Source organism: Dicentrarchus labrax, unplaced genomic scaffold (assembly GCF_905237075.1).
Source record: "Dicentrarchus labrax unplaced genomic scaffold, dlabrax2021, whole genome shotgun sequence".
Classification (NCBI taxonomy): domain Eukaryota; kingdom Metazoa; phylum Chordata; class Actinopteri; family Moronidae; genus Dicentrarchus; species Dicentrarchus labrax.
Genome location: NW_026136714.1, coordinates 29,110,905 through 29,127,805, shown reverse-complemented (window position 1 = coordinate 29,127,805; position 16,901 = coordinate 29,110,905). Strand labels below are relative to the sequence as shown.

The 16,901-nt window shown below is 40.9% G+C and overlaps 1 protein-coding gene across 1 annotated transcript; it reads right to left on the bottom strand.

The window, feature by feature from the left end:
• Positions 1-221: 221 nt before the first annotated feature.
• On the bottom strand, positions 222-15,734 carry golph3a (golgi phosphoprotein 3a). The gene is made up of 4 exons (XM_051422379.1): positions 15,314-15,734; positions 4,909-5,040; positions 3,054-3,168; positions 222-1,920 (listed from the first exon to the last, which is right to left on the bottom strand). Exons 1-4 carry the CDS (start codon positions 15,521-15,523, stop codon positions 1,496-1,498), a joined length of 882 nt encoding a protein of 293 aa, XP_051278339.1. The 5' UTR covers positions 15,524-15,734; the 3' UTR covers positions 222-1,495.
• Between the last annotated feature and the right edge of the window lie 1,167 nt (positions 15,735-16,901).

Below are 16,901 nucleotides of genomic sequence, written 5' to 3'. Positions count from 1 at the left end.
TGACCACTCCAAATTCCATCCATTACACATCTGTAGAGCCATTTGTGTTATTGAGGAGATACAAGCAAACATGGAACATGGTTACATTGGGCTCCAGACTAAGATACTTTCAATGGTTACCATTCAGATATTACAGAGTGGAATCCTGTTACCTGGTTTATATTAGGCAGATGAGATAACCCCAGTGTGAGTCCACAAAAATAAAGAATTACTGGCCCGAGGACATTCAAAACAGTATAAGCTGTTTTTGCTTATTTATTTCAGATAATGTGCAATATATTTATTTTTCCTTCCATCATCATACCTTGGGTTTCAGCCCCATCCATTCTGCACCTGTTAGCAGAACTTTGGAATTTGTATTATTCTAGCATCAGCCTAAGCAAGTCTGTCTAATGATGTTCATCAGGTTCTGGCTTTTCATTTGAAGTCTTTCCCAAAATATTTAAAGGGGCTAAGGTCAAAGTAACTGATAAGGGATGTCATACAGGTCAGCTCTCTATCTTCTTAGGACTGTATTTAACTTCCATGCTTATTGTTCTGTTGACAAATTAATGATCTTCCACACAACTTTAGGCCAGATGGGATAGACTGTCAGGCGTCACAGTGGGTAGCACTGTCGATTCACAGCGAGAAAATCCTCAGATTGAATCCAGCTGGCAGCCGGAACCTGTCAGGGTTTTCTCCCACAGTCCAAAGAATACAGGTCAGGTGAACTGGAAACTCTAAATTGCCTTGCAAGACAGGTTGTCTGTCTCAATGTGTTAGCAAAGTTAAATACTGGTGACATGTCCAGGGTGTACACCCCCCCGACCAGCGTGAGCTGGGACAGCCCTGTGTCCCTTCACTGGACAAGCAGGTGTATATAACGGATAAATGAGGTGGATCAACATGGGAAATAAGCTCTTAATGTTTACAGTACTAGGTAGTAGACCCTGACCACATTACTTGTCTTCCAGTACTTGATATGAAATTTAAAGAATGCTGTGACACCAAATGCATCATATCCATAAGCCTGTGTTAGAAGATATCCATTTAAAAAGGCATAAGCTAATCTTTCATTCCTGTACAGTATCACTGACCTGTTCTTTTTATATTATCATTATCAGGTGTGTCCGGATGGTAACCTTGAGTAACTGGTGCCATACATACTGTACCCCTAAGAAACGGTTTCAAAGATATGCCCAATAGAAAAGAAAGGATATGAATCCAGCCTCACCCATATCATCACAAAGCTCCATGAGATTATTATTTTTAGCAAAAGTTAACACATAAATGACACATGGGGGGAAACGGGACCATGAAGGATCAACGAGGACACTTATCTGGAAGGAAAAGAAAATTAGGGAGGGAGGAGTAGGGAGGGAGAAAAGAGGGCAGCCCATTCCAAAGGTCCAGGCAGGGCTAAATTTAGTCAAGTCACCATGTTGGGGTCACTACCTCAACAAACAATGCCACTTGAATGCCACAACTGCTTTCTGTCCTCTTTGAGGGAGCCTCATTTGGTGAAAGCGGCCACCACAGCCCATAGCAGCTCGTTGGTGTTGGCCTTCATGCTCTCCCCCTCAGGCTCTAGTTCCAGCAGTTGCCGCACTCTCTTCATGGCCAGGTCATATTGGTCGTCTAGCAGCGGGGCGAATGCATTTTCCAGGACGTCAGAGGAATGGGCTAAGAAGATGAGTGCAAGCAGCCGCTTTTCCATTCGATGGGGGTCATTTACCCACTTGTCCAGTACGGCCTCCTGGACCTTCTTGATGAGGCGCTGCTTGATGTTGTTGTTGGTCAGAGGATGTGTGGTCATATCAAAAAGCAGGAAGTTCTGCTTCTCAGTAGTGAGGACACCTTTTTCCACCAAGTTTTTCGCCAGCCGTTCACGCACGTTCCGTAGTTGATAGTGAAGCTTGAGGGGGTTCCACGTCTCTCCTAAAGACGAACCGGTAAAACAAAAGACAGTTAATGCAGTCACAAAAAAGTGACAAGGTGCTCTGACAAGGAAAACAGAAAGAACACAGTGAGAATGTCAGACAATGCATACACAGTGGTAGACATGTCCCTTATAGAGCGCATGCATTGGTGTTACTTTTTCATATGACATCACCCCCCTAACATGTCACAATAAACCTATTAGAGCTGCTCTGAAAAGATAGTGCTGCAACACAGTCACTAATCTACAAAATAAATTCTTGACTCAGCTTTTTGGAGTCTGGGATTCTGGAATTGTCTCTCACACCCCACCTCTGTATGTCTCATTCACAACTTCTATTCAAACACCATGCTTGTAGAGGGAGGAGCCTGGAGCACATTTTTTTCTCCTTTCTCGTTTCCAATTTTTAAGATATGTGGAAAAACAAATCTGAAGTGAGCCTTTATTTTAGCTTGCAACTATTAGCTTTTAGTCGAGCCATCATGCTGTGCTGGTGGAAAACACAGCAGTGGTGGATGGGAGACTGCACACAGAGCAGATATTGCTTTTCTACATGCTTGTGCTTTTTGAACAGTTTGTTAATAAAGTATTGCCTTTTCACTTGCAGAGGTTTTATCCCACTTACTTTTAGTAATGAGCGTAGTTGTCGTTAACTTGGGTCATTTTTTAGGTTAACTTGACTTCACCATCTCAACCGCAGACTCGCTCATCTGCTGTTCACTGACAGACAGACAGAGGTTGCAGGTGTGATAATAAATACTCTGGTCTTTAGCCCTGAGCCCCATTTAATACTGGGTTCCTGCAAGCATTCCTACATAAAATGATTTTCGCATTTCAGGCATATAACAATGGTGATGAAAATATGACTTATGGGTTAGACACCTACCGTGGTATGATAATAGCACCATTTGTATGAATTATGAAATTCGAAGACTCTAAACTAGACTCAAAACAGCTTCTGTGGTAATTCCTATCTATGCTATAATTGTATTTTCAAACCATATGCTTCAGCTCAAAATTAAGTTGGCTATAAACAAAGGGTGGCACCATGGATCAATTTGGCTTACAGCTCTCTTTACAAATATCCCCCCCCCCAGTGTGGGTCTATGGGCCTGTGAAGCAGCCAACTCACCACTGAGAAGTTCAATCCAGCTCTGCACGGTCTCTGGTGGTTGTGTGTCTTTGATGTGTTTTAGGGCTTCATCCAGGAGCACGTCACCTGTCGGAGCATCTGACTTACAAATCACCTGCAAATTTCAATCACAATGATGGCAGCCAATTACAATGTGTGCCTTACAACAACATTTAATACACCGACACTCTGCTCACAGAGACGATCACATCACACACCCAAATTGCTAACTAGGGGTGGGTGATATGGGCAAAAAATTATATCTCGTTATTTTTTGGGATTTTGGCGATAACGATAATCAGTCAATATCCTTCAAAATGTGATTGGAATTGTCTGAGTTAGGGCTTGTGTCCACCAAACACGTTTTTAGTGCTGAGAGCACTCAAAAACTCATTGTCCGAGCACCCAGCAGTGTTAAAAGTTGAACAGATTTCAACTTGAAGCGCTCTGAGCACTGCGCTAAAAAAGTTATTTTCAAAACTAAACCATTTCCATGCTAGAGAGGTAGACCCACGTCTCGGCACTAGGGACTGGAGAGGCTTGCATTTTCTCTCTACCATCACAACGCGCTGCTAAACTGTTGCAAGGAGGATGCTAGCGAGAGGTCATGTGATCACGTCATGTGATCACGTAGGCCCACTAGTCGTGTGACTGAATCCTGCCATGCTGTAGAGAGCGTTGCTGCACCGTGTATTAAGTGGATGTGAGGAGTTTCTGTGTGCGTTTCAATATTTTTGGCGAAGTAATTTAAATACTCGATAATGGAAATTTGCACATCGTCAAAACAACAATGACGATATTATCTCAAACAATATATATCGCCCACCTCTACTGCTAACAGCTCATTTGTATATTCAGGGTTCCCACTCTTTTCCACAAATCGTTTTCCAGGAGTTTTTCATACAATACAGGACAGGACTTGGTTACAGACGGCCATATAAGCTCCTGTTCTGGGCAAATTGACTACATTCATTTGGCCCAGCCCATAAGTAAATCAAGTTCAAATCAAGTAGAATTTATAGACTTGATTTAGTTTACTTTTTTTAAACCTTTTAATTTATAGAAAGTTAGTGTTCATTGCACGTACAATTAACATCACTGTGCATGTACTTATCAACCGCAGCAACAAGAAATTGGATCATTATTGGGCTGCATGCATGTAGATAAGAGAATTTTACCCGCAGCTCCGGAAAAAACAGACTTGATGCCAAAAAGATTTGCAGATGTTAGTTCAACTTTGCATCTGGTAAACCCGCTGTGAAGGGTCATACAGTTTATCCTACCGACAGCACCTAGGTTTATGTAGGTGAACTGGGTCAGGGGCTAAAATTTAACATTTTCCAGGACAACATAGATTCTTTCCAGGATATTTGGTAATTTTAATGAACTTCCAGGTGTTTCCATGACTGGAAAACTTGTCTCTAAAGTGTCCTGTGGGCACCCTGTGTGCTTTGCAGTTCACTCACTCCGCTAAGAATACAACTAAAATTAACTTATTATCGATTCATTTGTCAATTACGTTTTCTACATTACATAAACCAGAGAATATTAGAAATTTCTATAGTGCACAAGCTCCAACCAGAGAATGTGGGGGCCTTATTTCTCGAGCAGAAAATTAATGGACAACAGATTTTCTATTTGAATGATCTGTAAATGGAAAGCTACTCTGCCCCAAAGCAAATTTCATCCTATATTGTCACTTTTATGTAGCCTGTAATGATGAAGGAACAAAGAGAAGTTAAGAGTTTAGAGGTGTAGATGTGTTTAGAGGGAGTTGGTCGTATGAGACATATGAAAATAAAATAAACTTTCTCAACAACTGATTTCATACACAAGCAGCAACATGTGTCCTTACCTTTCTGGCCAGCAGACCTTTCCTCCTCATGCCACAGGCCTCCAGCTGAAGGCGTCCTCGCAGAGCCAGTTCGATCAGCATGCACCCTCGCAAACCCGATGAAATGCAGTCATTCCAGAACGAGGTGTAGCCCTGCATCATGGAAACGCATATCAGAACCCTGGTTTGGTCAGAAAGTTAGCAAGCAATCACAACAGTCCAGTGTATGCCAACAAGTAGGGTCACCGGCCAGCGAGTAAATCACTAACTTTCAGTCACAAATAATTTAAGCAAATCTGCCCTCATTAGTCCAAAAATTACATCTGACAACATCACCTTTGTATGTGTAGTAGGGGTGTAACAGTATTTGTATTCGTCCTGAACCGTCACGGCACGGGCGTCATGGTACGGTGCATACAGTCGTACAACGTATACATCTGAGTGAGTTTTAAAAAAAGTCGAGTCCTCACTTTAATCCAGGTGGCAGTAATGAGCCTTAAAGCTGCCAGAAACAGTCATTACAGAAGAAGAAGTAGTAGTTACAAAAAAGGACGAAGAAGAAAAGTGATGGAAAGTGTGGAGTTGGAGGAGCCGCCGGTTTCATTTAAATCAGCTGTTTGGGAGCACTTTGGCTTCCCAGTACAATATAATGGTGATGGCACGCGAGTGGTGGACCGGACAAAGACTTTCTGCCGGCGATGTTTCACGGAGGTGCTAGCAACACCTCAAAACATGCTAACCCACATAAGACGGCATCACCCCGACATATCCGTCACTGGTGCAAGGAAAAAAACGTCTTTGGTGCAACAACTTATCCCCGCTGCTTTTAATTTAATTCAATTCAACAGGAGATGGTTTTTTATTTTGCAGTGTTTTATATGTGATTTTTTTATTTTTATTTTCCCGTTGTACCGAACCTGTACCGAACCATGACCCCCATACCAAGGTACGTACCGAACCGTGACTTGTGTGTACCGTTACACCCCTAATGTGCAGTGTGTGATTGAATATAAAATGGACATGAACTCATGCACATGATACAAGTTAGAAGTAAACGGCTTAAAAAGCTGAACAACAAAACAGACGCTGCCTCATCAGTGATACTGACAAACTGCTAATAGGTCAAATATGACATTAGGTAGTATGACAGTTAATATTTGAAGGGTTGACACCTTCTGGTCAGTTGATAGACTGGTTGGTCTGACCAAATTCTCATTGGTCGGACAATCACTGGTGTTGGCACTTCTTAATCCGTTCAAGGGACATATGCAGACATGATGCAGTTGATGTTTGCTATATTGTAAGAAATAACACTGATTAAGTAGGAAAATAAAATTCAAATATACTATATATAATTTGGTTCTAATAATCGGATGGTTTAACAAACAATAACACTAAGTAAGAAAGTCAGAACAGCTGTTTTCACAACTTCTCAACTTGCAGCCTGGAACTTACTGAACATTTACTCAGCTCCAAACTAACTGACACCAAGTGAGGTGGAAGACAACTGTCAATGTCTCCCTAGAGTAGGGATGGGCGTAGGGGTGGGCGATATGGGCAAAAAATAATATCTCAATATTTTTTGGGATTTTGGCGATAACGATAATCAGTCGATATCCTTTAAAATGTGATTAGAATTGTCTGAGCTGGACTTGTGTCCACCAAACGCGTTTACAGCGCTGAGAGAGCTCAAAAACTTATTTTCCGAGCGCCCAGCAGTCTCCGCTGACATCTTTTTACCGCTGAAGGCGCTTAGCGCTCTGAACGCTGAAGCCCATAGGACCCACGTCTCGGCACTAAATCATCTGAAGTACCGGTAGCTTCAGGGACTGGAGGTGCTTGCATTTTCTCTCTACCATCGCAACACGCTACTAAACTGTTGCAAGGAGGATGCTAGCGAGAGGTCACGTGATCACGTCATGTGATCACGTAGGCCCACTAGTTATGTGACTGAATCCTGCCATGCTGTAGAGAGCGCTGCTGCACCGTGTATTAATGGATGTGAGAAGTTTCCGCGGGCGTTTCATTGTTTTTGTCGAAGTAATTTAAATACTCGATAATGGAAATTTGCACATCGTCAAAACAACAATGACGAAATTATCGCAAACGATATATATCGCCCACCTCTAGATGGGTGTATCAATACTCACACGCTACTCATTTGGCATAGTTTTCCTTAAACAAATATCGATATCAACTAACAAATAGGAACTGGGGGTGCATGCATCACTTTCAACTGTTTTGGATAGCTTACTTCAATTACTATGTGCTGAGTCACCCCACTACCTGGCGGCGTATTGAGCTGGCTCGTGTCACGTGACAAGGAAACTACATGAGCGTCAAACGTGCGACTCAGCCGACAGCCAGCACGAATGAGTAAATAACATACCAAGATCGCTCTTTTTTTTAGAAATAAGTGAGGAAACTGCAAATGTGCATGTTTTCGTTCAAATTTAATTGATTTCATTTAAATTTATGTTATCTATTTTACTTTTTGTTTTATTATGTATTGCACATAAATCTGTCTGTGACCCAGCTGTAAGATCTGCCATGTTTTATGTTTGTTTTAGTGTTAAATGTTGTTTGTTGTTTCTTTGTTTAGTTATGTCAGTATGTGGTTATTTTTGGGTCTTTTTATTGACTTTATTGGATAGGGACAGCCGAAAATAGACATGAAAAGGGGGGTAGAGAGTAGGGCTGGGGGTAAACGATTATTTATTAAACGATTAATCGGGCGATTATTTTATCAGTCGACTAATCTACGGACTAATTGGACGATTAATCTAACGATTATTTTTCTGTTAGATAACGTTAAAAGCAACTGCAATCTGCTTGCTACAGTTAGCTAGATCTAGCAGCTATGCAGTTTGGTGGTGCTAGGCTAACCAACGCATCTTAGCTCTCTGTGCAGTTGGGTCGTGCTAGGTTAGTAGCTAAAGTTCACGTTAGCCAACGTTAGCTACTATAGATAGCGGTGTTCTGCAGCCGTAAGCTAGCTACCATTCAAGCCAACATTAGATGATAACTAACGTTAGCTAAACACAGCTGTCTAGGCGCCAGTAGCTAGCTAATGTTAACGTTAGCTACTAATCTAGCACGAACAAACTGCATGGAGAGCTAAGATAGTTAGCTAGCACCACCGAAGTGCGCAGAGCTCAAGCTACACAACACACTACACAAACATGAAATTAATTTAGCCAACGTTAGTACTTAATTGTCATTGTCTCCTTCACGAGTGACAATGGGGTGCCTCCGTTTCAGATGCTCCCACATTGCTGTTGTGCTGGTGTGGTATGCCAACTCCATTTGGCAAAGAGCGCAAATAACAACACCTTTGCGTTTGGGACTAAATTTGAAATATTCCCATACCTTTAATGATTTAGGGCGAGCTGCTTTTTTTTTTTTTTAGGACTTTCTTTTATTGGGGCTTTTTGCAGGGCTTTGTTGGGAATTCTGTGAGGAGGTTGCTGTTTCGTTCCTCCATTATGCAATGTTTGGTCTCCCACGTGTGTGGGGCGAGCTGTGGCGAAGCGTTGACGCAAAAATATGATGGCGACGCCAGGGTTTTAGTTTAACGAGTGGAAGCTGCTAGTTAACAGGTCACAGACCCAGGAGGCAGGAGGAGGGAGAGTGTAGGTGAGCAGTACAAACAGGAACTGAGATGAAACATTATCCCAAGTAATTAGCAAAAACAACAACAATGGCCATATTACCGCATACCACACTGTTGAGTCACCCTAAAGTGATTAAGTAACCTAGACTGTACCTCTCAATAACGTAATAAAATAAACACAAGCTTAACACAGTATCGCACAACTTCAAACTTCCAGCAGAGCTGGGATTGTGGTGCAAGCTGTTAGTCAGTTTCAAAATGAAATAAAACTTTAAATAAAAAAGGTAAGCAAACTTCAGCTTTTACTGATAGAGATCAAACAGTGGGTCATCACCTTACTGAGTCAGTTTGGAGGTGAAGCGGTGGATACTTGTTAGTGTGAAATGCAGAAATGCCAGTTAGGTATACTTAGGTGGACACTACTCAGGACTACAGAATCAGTGTTGGCTGTAAGCTTGAAATGTGTCAGTCCAAACTGAATACAGAAGGATTAATTACAACACTTGCAGGGAAGAGTGTAACTGCACACTTTTCCCACCGTGTTGTCTGAAGTTTATTTTGTATGAGGGAAAGTGGATTAATACACCCTTTTGCTTAAGTCTACAAGAAGGGTCATGTGACCAAGTTTTGGATCCTACAGGTGTGTTTCCATCCATAAAATTATTAACTTGTACACAAAGTTCCAATGTGAGGGAAAAAAACATGGAAACAAAGGGCTTGGCTATCTAGGAGACCTTGCTGCTATTGGACAGGTTCTTTTGTTTCAGCTCATAGGAGACCATATTGATCTGTACTTGGACCAATACTATTTACTTTATATATGCTCCCTTTAGGCAACATTATTAGGAATCACTCCATTAACTTTCACTGTTATGCAGATGATACGCAGTAACATCTATCAATCAAGCCCGATGAAATTAATCAATTATCTAAATTACAAACATGTCTTAAGGACATAAAATCCTGGATGACCTGCAATTTTCTGATGTTAAACTCAGAAAAAAACGAAATTCTTGGCCCCAAAAACCTTAGAGACTCACTGTCTAAAGATATAGTTACTCTAGATGGCATTAACTTGGCCTCTAGCACCACTGTCAGGAATCTTGGAGTTATCTTTGATCAGGATTTGTCATTTAACTCCCACATAAAGCAGACCTCTAGGACTGCCTTTTTTAATTTACGCAATATTAGAAAAATTAGACACATACTATCACAGACAGGTGCAGAAAAACTAATCCATGCATTTGTTACTTCAAGGCTGGATTACTGCAACTCTTTATTATCAGGTTGCCCCAATAAGTCCATTAAAACACTCCAATTAATTCAGAACTCTGCAGCACGAGTACTGACAAGAACTAGAAAAAGAGATCACATCTCTCCTGTACTAGGTTCTCTGCATTGGCTCCCTGTTAAATGTAGAATAGAATTTAAAATCCTCCTCCTCACCTATAAAGCTCTTCATGGTCAGGCCCCTTCATATCTTAAAGAGCTCATAGTACCCTATTACCCCACTAGAACACTACGTTCTCTGAATGCTGGGCTACTTGTGGTTCCTATAGTCTCTAAAAGTAGAACAGGAGCCAGAGCCTTCAGTTACCAAGCTCCTCTCCTGTGGAACCAGCTTCCAGTTGTGGTTCGGGAGGCAGACACCCTCACCACATTCAAGAGTAGGCTTAAGACATTCCTCTTTGATAAAGCTTATAGTTAGGGCTGGATCAGGTGAGTCCTGAACCATCCCTTAGTTATGCTGCTATAGGCCTAGACTATCAGGGGATTTCCCATGGTGCACTGAGCTCCTCCCTTCCTCTCTCTTTCTGCACTCATTCATGTTCCATTAACGCATGTTACGAACTTCACTTCTTCCCCGGAGTTCTTGTGCTTTCTCGTCTCGCAGGTTCTTAGCGATCCTGGTGGAGCCTCCTGCCATGGTCCTGCTAGATTGCCATTGTCAATACTGTTGTTGCTGTGCACCTGTCTGTCTGTCTCTCGCTCTCTCTCTCTCTCACCCCAACTGGTCGAGACAGACGACCACCCACCTAGAGCCGAAGGATCTGTCCTAGGTTTCTGCCTTTTAACAGGCAGTTTTTCCTTGCCCTTGTCGCCAAGGTCTTGCTCATGGTGGTACTGTTGGGTCTCTGTAATTAATGTTTTAAAGAGTTCGGTCTAGACCTGCTCTATTTGAAAAGTGTCCTGAGATAACTTCTGTTATGAATTGGCGCTATACAAATAAAATTGAATTTAACATTGTTGTGCAATATAAAATCAGACTTATTAGGTTTGGTAACATTTTATTTGGATAGTCCACCTATAGATTATAAATACAGTTTATAAAGAATTTGTAACATTTCAACAGCTTAATAGTTGAGTTAACAGTTGAGAATCAAAAACAGTATTTTTGTATTACACCACTGTGGTTCAAGTCTGGTTAGGTTTAGGCACAAAAACATCTTTGTTAGGGTATGTTCATGAATTGACATATATACTCTATATAATGATAATGTGTTAAACATCTACAGACAAAGAAAAAAAAAAACATAAAAACATATTAATACATTTATTAGGGACCGAGCCAGCGACCGAAAATAATAATAGGTAAGAAATAGAGCAAAAACAATTGTTGTTTTTGCTCGATTTCTTACCTATTATTATTTTTAGGCCACTTCGACTGCGTTTTTGCCCCCCTGAACATATACGAAAACTCAATTTTATTTGGCAAAGTGGTCAGGCCTGGTGAAAAATTTTATATTCTATGCGTCACTTTCAGGTCGGCCATTAGGTGGCGCTATTATCATAAAAAGTGCGTTTAGGCTAATAACTTCTGCATAGTTTGTCGCACATTCAGAAACCTTGTATCCACGCGTTCGGTGAAGCTGAATCTCCCCATATAGGCCCCGCCCACTTCTGCCTATAATTTTTTTTTCGTTAGAGCGCGAAATGTCCTTAAACTACTTTTTTGTGGTCCTCCTACACGCTTTGTCCGATTCATACGAAATTTTTCACCTAGCACCTGGGGACCGCCCCGGCAAAAAAAGTAATTCAAACATTTTTGAAATTTTAAAAAACAAGCACGTTATAAAATTAACACTTCCTGTACATTTTTCGTCAAAAAAGGAAGTGGACCATTTCTCCACATTGGTATGTCCGATTGACACCAAACTTGGGTCCATAGTTCCACATGTCTTCCTTAGGCACCGTGCATAATTTCAGGCCATTGCCACAAGGTGGCGCTCTTTAAAATGAAGAAGTTTATATCTCTACAAAGGTATGTGTGATTAAGATGAAACTTGGTACGATGATTCCCCATGGCTCCCTGAGGCTCACCTAAAAAGGACAAAAAATACGTCACTAGGTGGCGCTCTTTTGGCATGACAAATCACTGTGCGGAATATGAAATTCACAGGGCACGTGTAGAGTGGTGCCTGAAGCTCACATACCAAAAATCCTGTTTGTAGCGCCCCCTACAGGATAAAAAAACAGCAGCCCCGGTGCCACGTTTCACCGATATGTACGAAACTCGGTAGGCACGTGTAATGTGCCAGGACGTACAAATAGCCTCTTGGACCCATACCCGAAACTACACAGGAAGTCGGACATTTTGATTTAAAGTTTCACTTTCGGTAAACTTTTCGCGTTGTATTTGAACGACTCCTAGGGAATTTATCAGATAAGCTTCAAAATTTGTGAGTACAGTCAAAAAACGGATCTGATTAAAAGTTGTGCTATTTGTGCATGTACGTTGAAGGGCGTGTCCGTGGCGTGCCCTCAAAGTTGGCCATGTTGAATCGAATGTCAAACTGTGATGCTATTTCCTGCATTCAAGGGCTTCTGTTTTAACTAACTCCTCCTAGAGATTTTATCAAATTGATTTCAAATTCGTTTACTTCAATCTACACACATTGGTTATCAAAAGTTGTGCTATTTGTGACTGTATGTTTAACCGTGTGCCCGTGACGACGTGTCGAATTCCACCGACTGGCCATCAAACAGATCTTCAGATCAGATCATATCTTCAGTGTACAGTCCCACCCTGAACACGTCTACATGACAATATTCAGACATAGTGATAGCGCCACATACTGGTAACAGGAAGTATCACATTTTATACTTTCATGTTGTACTCCTTGCAGGATGATCAGATCCAGCTGAAATTTACTTGCAAAATGCAAAACACATTGTTGATGATATGTGTTGACTGTGGTGAGGGGGCGGGAAATTTTGATGGACCGCTACAAAACACAAATTCTCTATAACTTGAGTGTACATTGTCCAATCGGCTCCACACTTCAAATGCTTGGTAACAGTCCTGCACTGAACACGTGTACATGACAATATTCAGACATAGTGATAGCGCCACCTACTGGCAACAGGAAGTAAGCGCTGTGTGGCGATTTTGAGCTGATTAACTGCAGATTTTCATGTTGTGGTCCGCACGTGTTATGACGGCACGCGACGCGGCTGCAGCACGCCCCGAGTTGCGTGGAGTGCGAGGTCCCGCCCAACGCTGCTTGCAGCTTTAATTTATTTTATATTGTGTTACTTACAAAATAAACTAAACTAATGTTTAGTGTGTTTTTTGAGACCAGGATGTCTATATGACTGAGTCAGTGTATTTTAATACCCATTCTAAACTTCTTAAATCTTGCCAATGACAAATACCCCACAAATGACAAATAAATAATAAATATTCTAATAAAGAAAAACATTGAAACTAATACAAACTAAACCCACAAAACCACTTTGCAAACTAACTGGCACAAAACTGAATTAAAAACAAAAGTTAAAAACAATGTGGTTTTAAAAAATAAAAACCAAAACTCATGACAAAATACAAAACTAGCATAAATGGTAGGTGGACTGTCCAAAAAAGTGTGCATAAAGATACTTTGCCTCCTTCTACATTTATTACCTGTCTTGAACCAATTTTTGTTGCATTTGCTCGGTCTACACTAGTTTTCGAAAAACCTGAAAAATAAAATAAAATAAATGTGCAGCAGAGCAACTGGTGAAACACTGTTTCAGAAACTATTTTAATATTAACTGACACTCCACAAATTCAATGGACACTGAAATTAAGAACAGATGTTTTAGGCCAAACAACAGTACCGCTGTGAGGCATAAAATGAACAGAAAAGGATAATAAAATTGTTAAACAGTTATTTGCACAAAAATTTCAGTTGTGACAGCTCCACCCCCGATTCCATTTCCCACATTGTCACAGGTTTGCTTTAATGTTTGTTTAACACTCAAGAAAGCAGTTCCACCTTAAAAAATGTGTGTGTTGCTCGCGGAGGGGCTGTGAGCCGAGCTGGAGCTAACGTTATCTCAGGTTGTTTCTCTGATAACACTAGACAAGTTCAAATCTAGAGTTAAAAAGCACCAAGATCTAAACAGTGTATAAAATTGTGGCTTAAACTGGATAAAAAGTCAACGTATGACAGCTTCTGGCAGACAACCACAACGCTGACGCATGTACAAAGGGGTTACGACGCCATTGACAGGCCGCCAATGAAACACACCGTTATCTGAATAAAATGACAGATTTCTCTGAGTTTGAACATTGTTGGAAACATTTGGGATAATTAAGTATATAATAGGGCTACACAATTAATCAAAATGTTATCAAAACTGCAATATGGCCATGTGCAATATGCAAATCCGGAAGCTGCAGTTTGTTTGATAATGGCAAAATGTGTGACAAACAGCGTTATAATTGAGTACTGTAGTGCTGCAGAGATGCCCTGGCCTACAAATCTTGTTCTCCAGATGTCAGAAAGCATGTTTGTTTTGGTACAGACCCCAACAAATGTCAAATCATCATGACTTTATATATATTTTTAAGTTACATTTGTGATGCAAAAGATATTCCCACATAATTGTTAATTATATCGCAATATCATCATCAATATCATTTTTGTGGCTCAGAGGCAGAGCAGGTCGTTCCTTAATCGGAAGGTTGTGGGTTCGATTCCCGGCTCCTGGTGCCACATGTTGAAGTATCCTTGAGCAAGATACCCCAAAATGCTCCCGATGCCGTGTGAATGTGTGTGAATGATAGTTTCTGTTCGATGGACTTTGCCATCACTGTGTGAAAGGGTGAATGTGGCACATAGTGTAAAAGCACTTTGAGTGGTCGGAAGACTAGAAAGGCGCTATACAAGTACAGGTCCATTTACCATATCATGCAGCCCCAGTACACAATTTAACAAAATATTCAACATAGGTCTAGTGTTTTAAGATATTTTAATACGGGAATGTTACAAAATATATATATTAAAAACAGTACAAGGGGTGGCACTGTACCTCTCTCTCAGTAGTGTACTGTTTAATCAGTGATAAGGTCACATTACAGACAGTAGCAGTAAATTAATAGTTCCACTTCCATTATTCCTGAAAACGTCCATTTAGCTCTACCTACAGATCATTAACCCATTGCTATCTGATAGAAATTGTTATGTTTGTATCCTGTTAACTTACTAGCGGTAGTGTCCAGATAAGCACAAACGTCCAAAGAAAAACTCCACAAGACAATATCCAATTTACTGACCACCACTGTTGACTGAATAGAAAATATCTCGACATAATCGTGTTCCGCTAACAGACATTATCAGCTCGGCGTGCAGCGCTGAGGCCCATGATTGTTGTCAGCTACAGCTAATAGTTAGCGTTATAGCAAACAAGGATGCTAACGTCAACTAAAGCTATGTCGGTTAGGAAGATGAAGCTAACGTTAGCTTGGATAATATCCAACATCGTCTGACGTTAAAGACACTTTTAATTTCACAGCGTAAGAGAGCAGAATTGGTCTGCCATTACCTCTCGGTCCTTCAGTCCTAACAACAGCACTTCTTCCATCAGGGTGAGACGCGTTTCTTTGGAGTCCCCAGTATCGTCATCGTCCGGCTCGTCTCCCCGCCGGGGCTCGTGGTCCTCCTGGCCGGACGGACGGTCTTTGTCAGCGGCGTTGCGCGAGGCTTCAGTCCGCCTCTGCACGAGGCCCGAACTCCGCAGAGTCAAGGAAGTCATGTCTGGCCGGCAAGTTAGCTAAACAACGACGAAAACAACACGCCTCGGACCACAATGGCCGAGATGTTTGACTCAATTACTTATTGCCAACCATATAGCAGTTACCTCCAGTGTTTTATCAATAAACTACTGCGGCCTGAGTTCCCCTTCCTTGACTTGGTCCGCAGCAGTATAATGTCTATCTAATATGGCGCCGTGTGGTGAATGTTGTACCGAACTTATCCAGCAGGTAGAGGCTGAGATAACCTGAATACCCACAGACGGTATCGAACTTAAAGTTAAGTTGTCACATCAGCAAATTTCATAACTACTCACAATATTTTACCATTTTATTCTGCATCAACATCAATGCAGTCACGATTGTATCTGGATATTAAGTGCCTGTGTAATAGCTCGTCTAACTGTGCCTACCATTCAAATAGCCAATTACTTCAAAAATAAACTCTAAATTGTAACTACAACACAGCCTAAGCACTATCCAATATCACACATCACACACTATAATGTCTGTTTTTGCTAAATATATTGCACTTGTTCTAATTGCAATTTGGATAAACATTACGTAAAACCTTCATTAAAAACTACCTAGAACACTGTAAAAAATAGGATTTTAGCCCGGTCCCACTCGTCAAACAAAGCCTTGATGCCATGTGCCTACATTTCATGTATTTGCTACAAAATGCTAAAAACTAATTCCTGTTACTTTCAGTCCTTTTACGAAAAATGCAAATCTTCCATTTCCATAGATAATAAATAAAATAGCCAAAGACTGACATTTTCAATAGTTAAATGTGTAGTATTAGATATAGTGCTGAAAAAAGATAAAGAAAAAACAGAAGTTACAGGCATAAGGCAGTACGCTAAAAAGACCAAAGTTGAGGCCCTTGCACCATTTACTCTGTGGAGAATGTGTATGCTTACTGGTATTTCTCCTGTGCACACCATAGTCATTCTGAACATTTGTAATCTTTTTTTTTTTTTTTAAATCACTATCATTACTTTTTGCAATACACTGTGTTGGTTACATCTACTGTGCCACAAACCACACTGTGACTCACCAAGTGGTACAGTCCAACCTGTTGAAAAGTCTAGGATACCCAGCTAAACCCGGTTTTTAACTGTTGCCACCATCAACATGTGTTCAGGTTAGAAACCGTCACCTGTGGACTTCCAAGCCCCTGCAATATCATTACTGTTACTGTGCTTCCAATGCCAAATGCTTCTCACCATCTTTCTGACTGTGTTCTAATTTGAACTGAAATCATGGAAGCACATTGCATTTACCAAAGGAAAACAAAATGGAGACCTCATTGTAATTATGACTTCTGTGTGTCTTAATTATGACTTACTCTATGATTATGAGATTCAGATCACTTAC

Bases quoted from the DNA above. Each gene is read 5' to 3' on its own strand.
- golph3a (XM_051422379.1), bottom strand. From the start codon at position 15,523: ATGACTTCCTTGACTCTGCGGAGTTCGGGCCTCGTGCAGAGGCGGACT. The intron at 5,041-15,313 runs GTAATGGCAGAC...TCCATGATGCAG, and splicing joins TAGGACTGAAGGACCGAGAG to GGCTACACCTCGTTCTGGAA. The intron at 3,169-4,908 runs GTAAGGACACAT...TGAAATTTGCAG, and splicing joins AAGGTCTGCTGGCCAGAAAG to GTGATTTGTAAGTCAGATGC.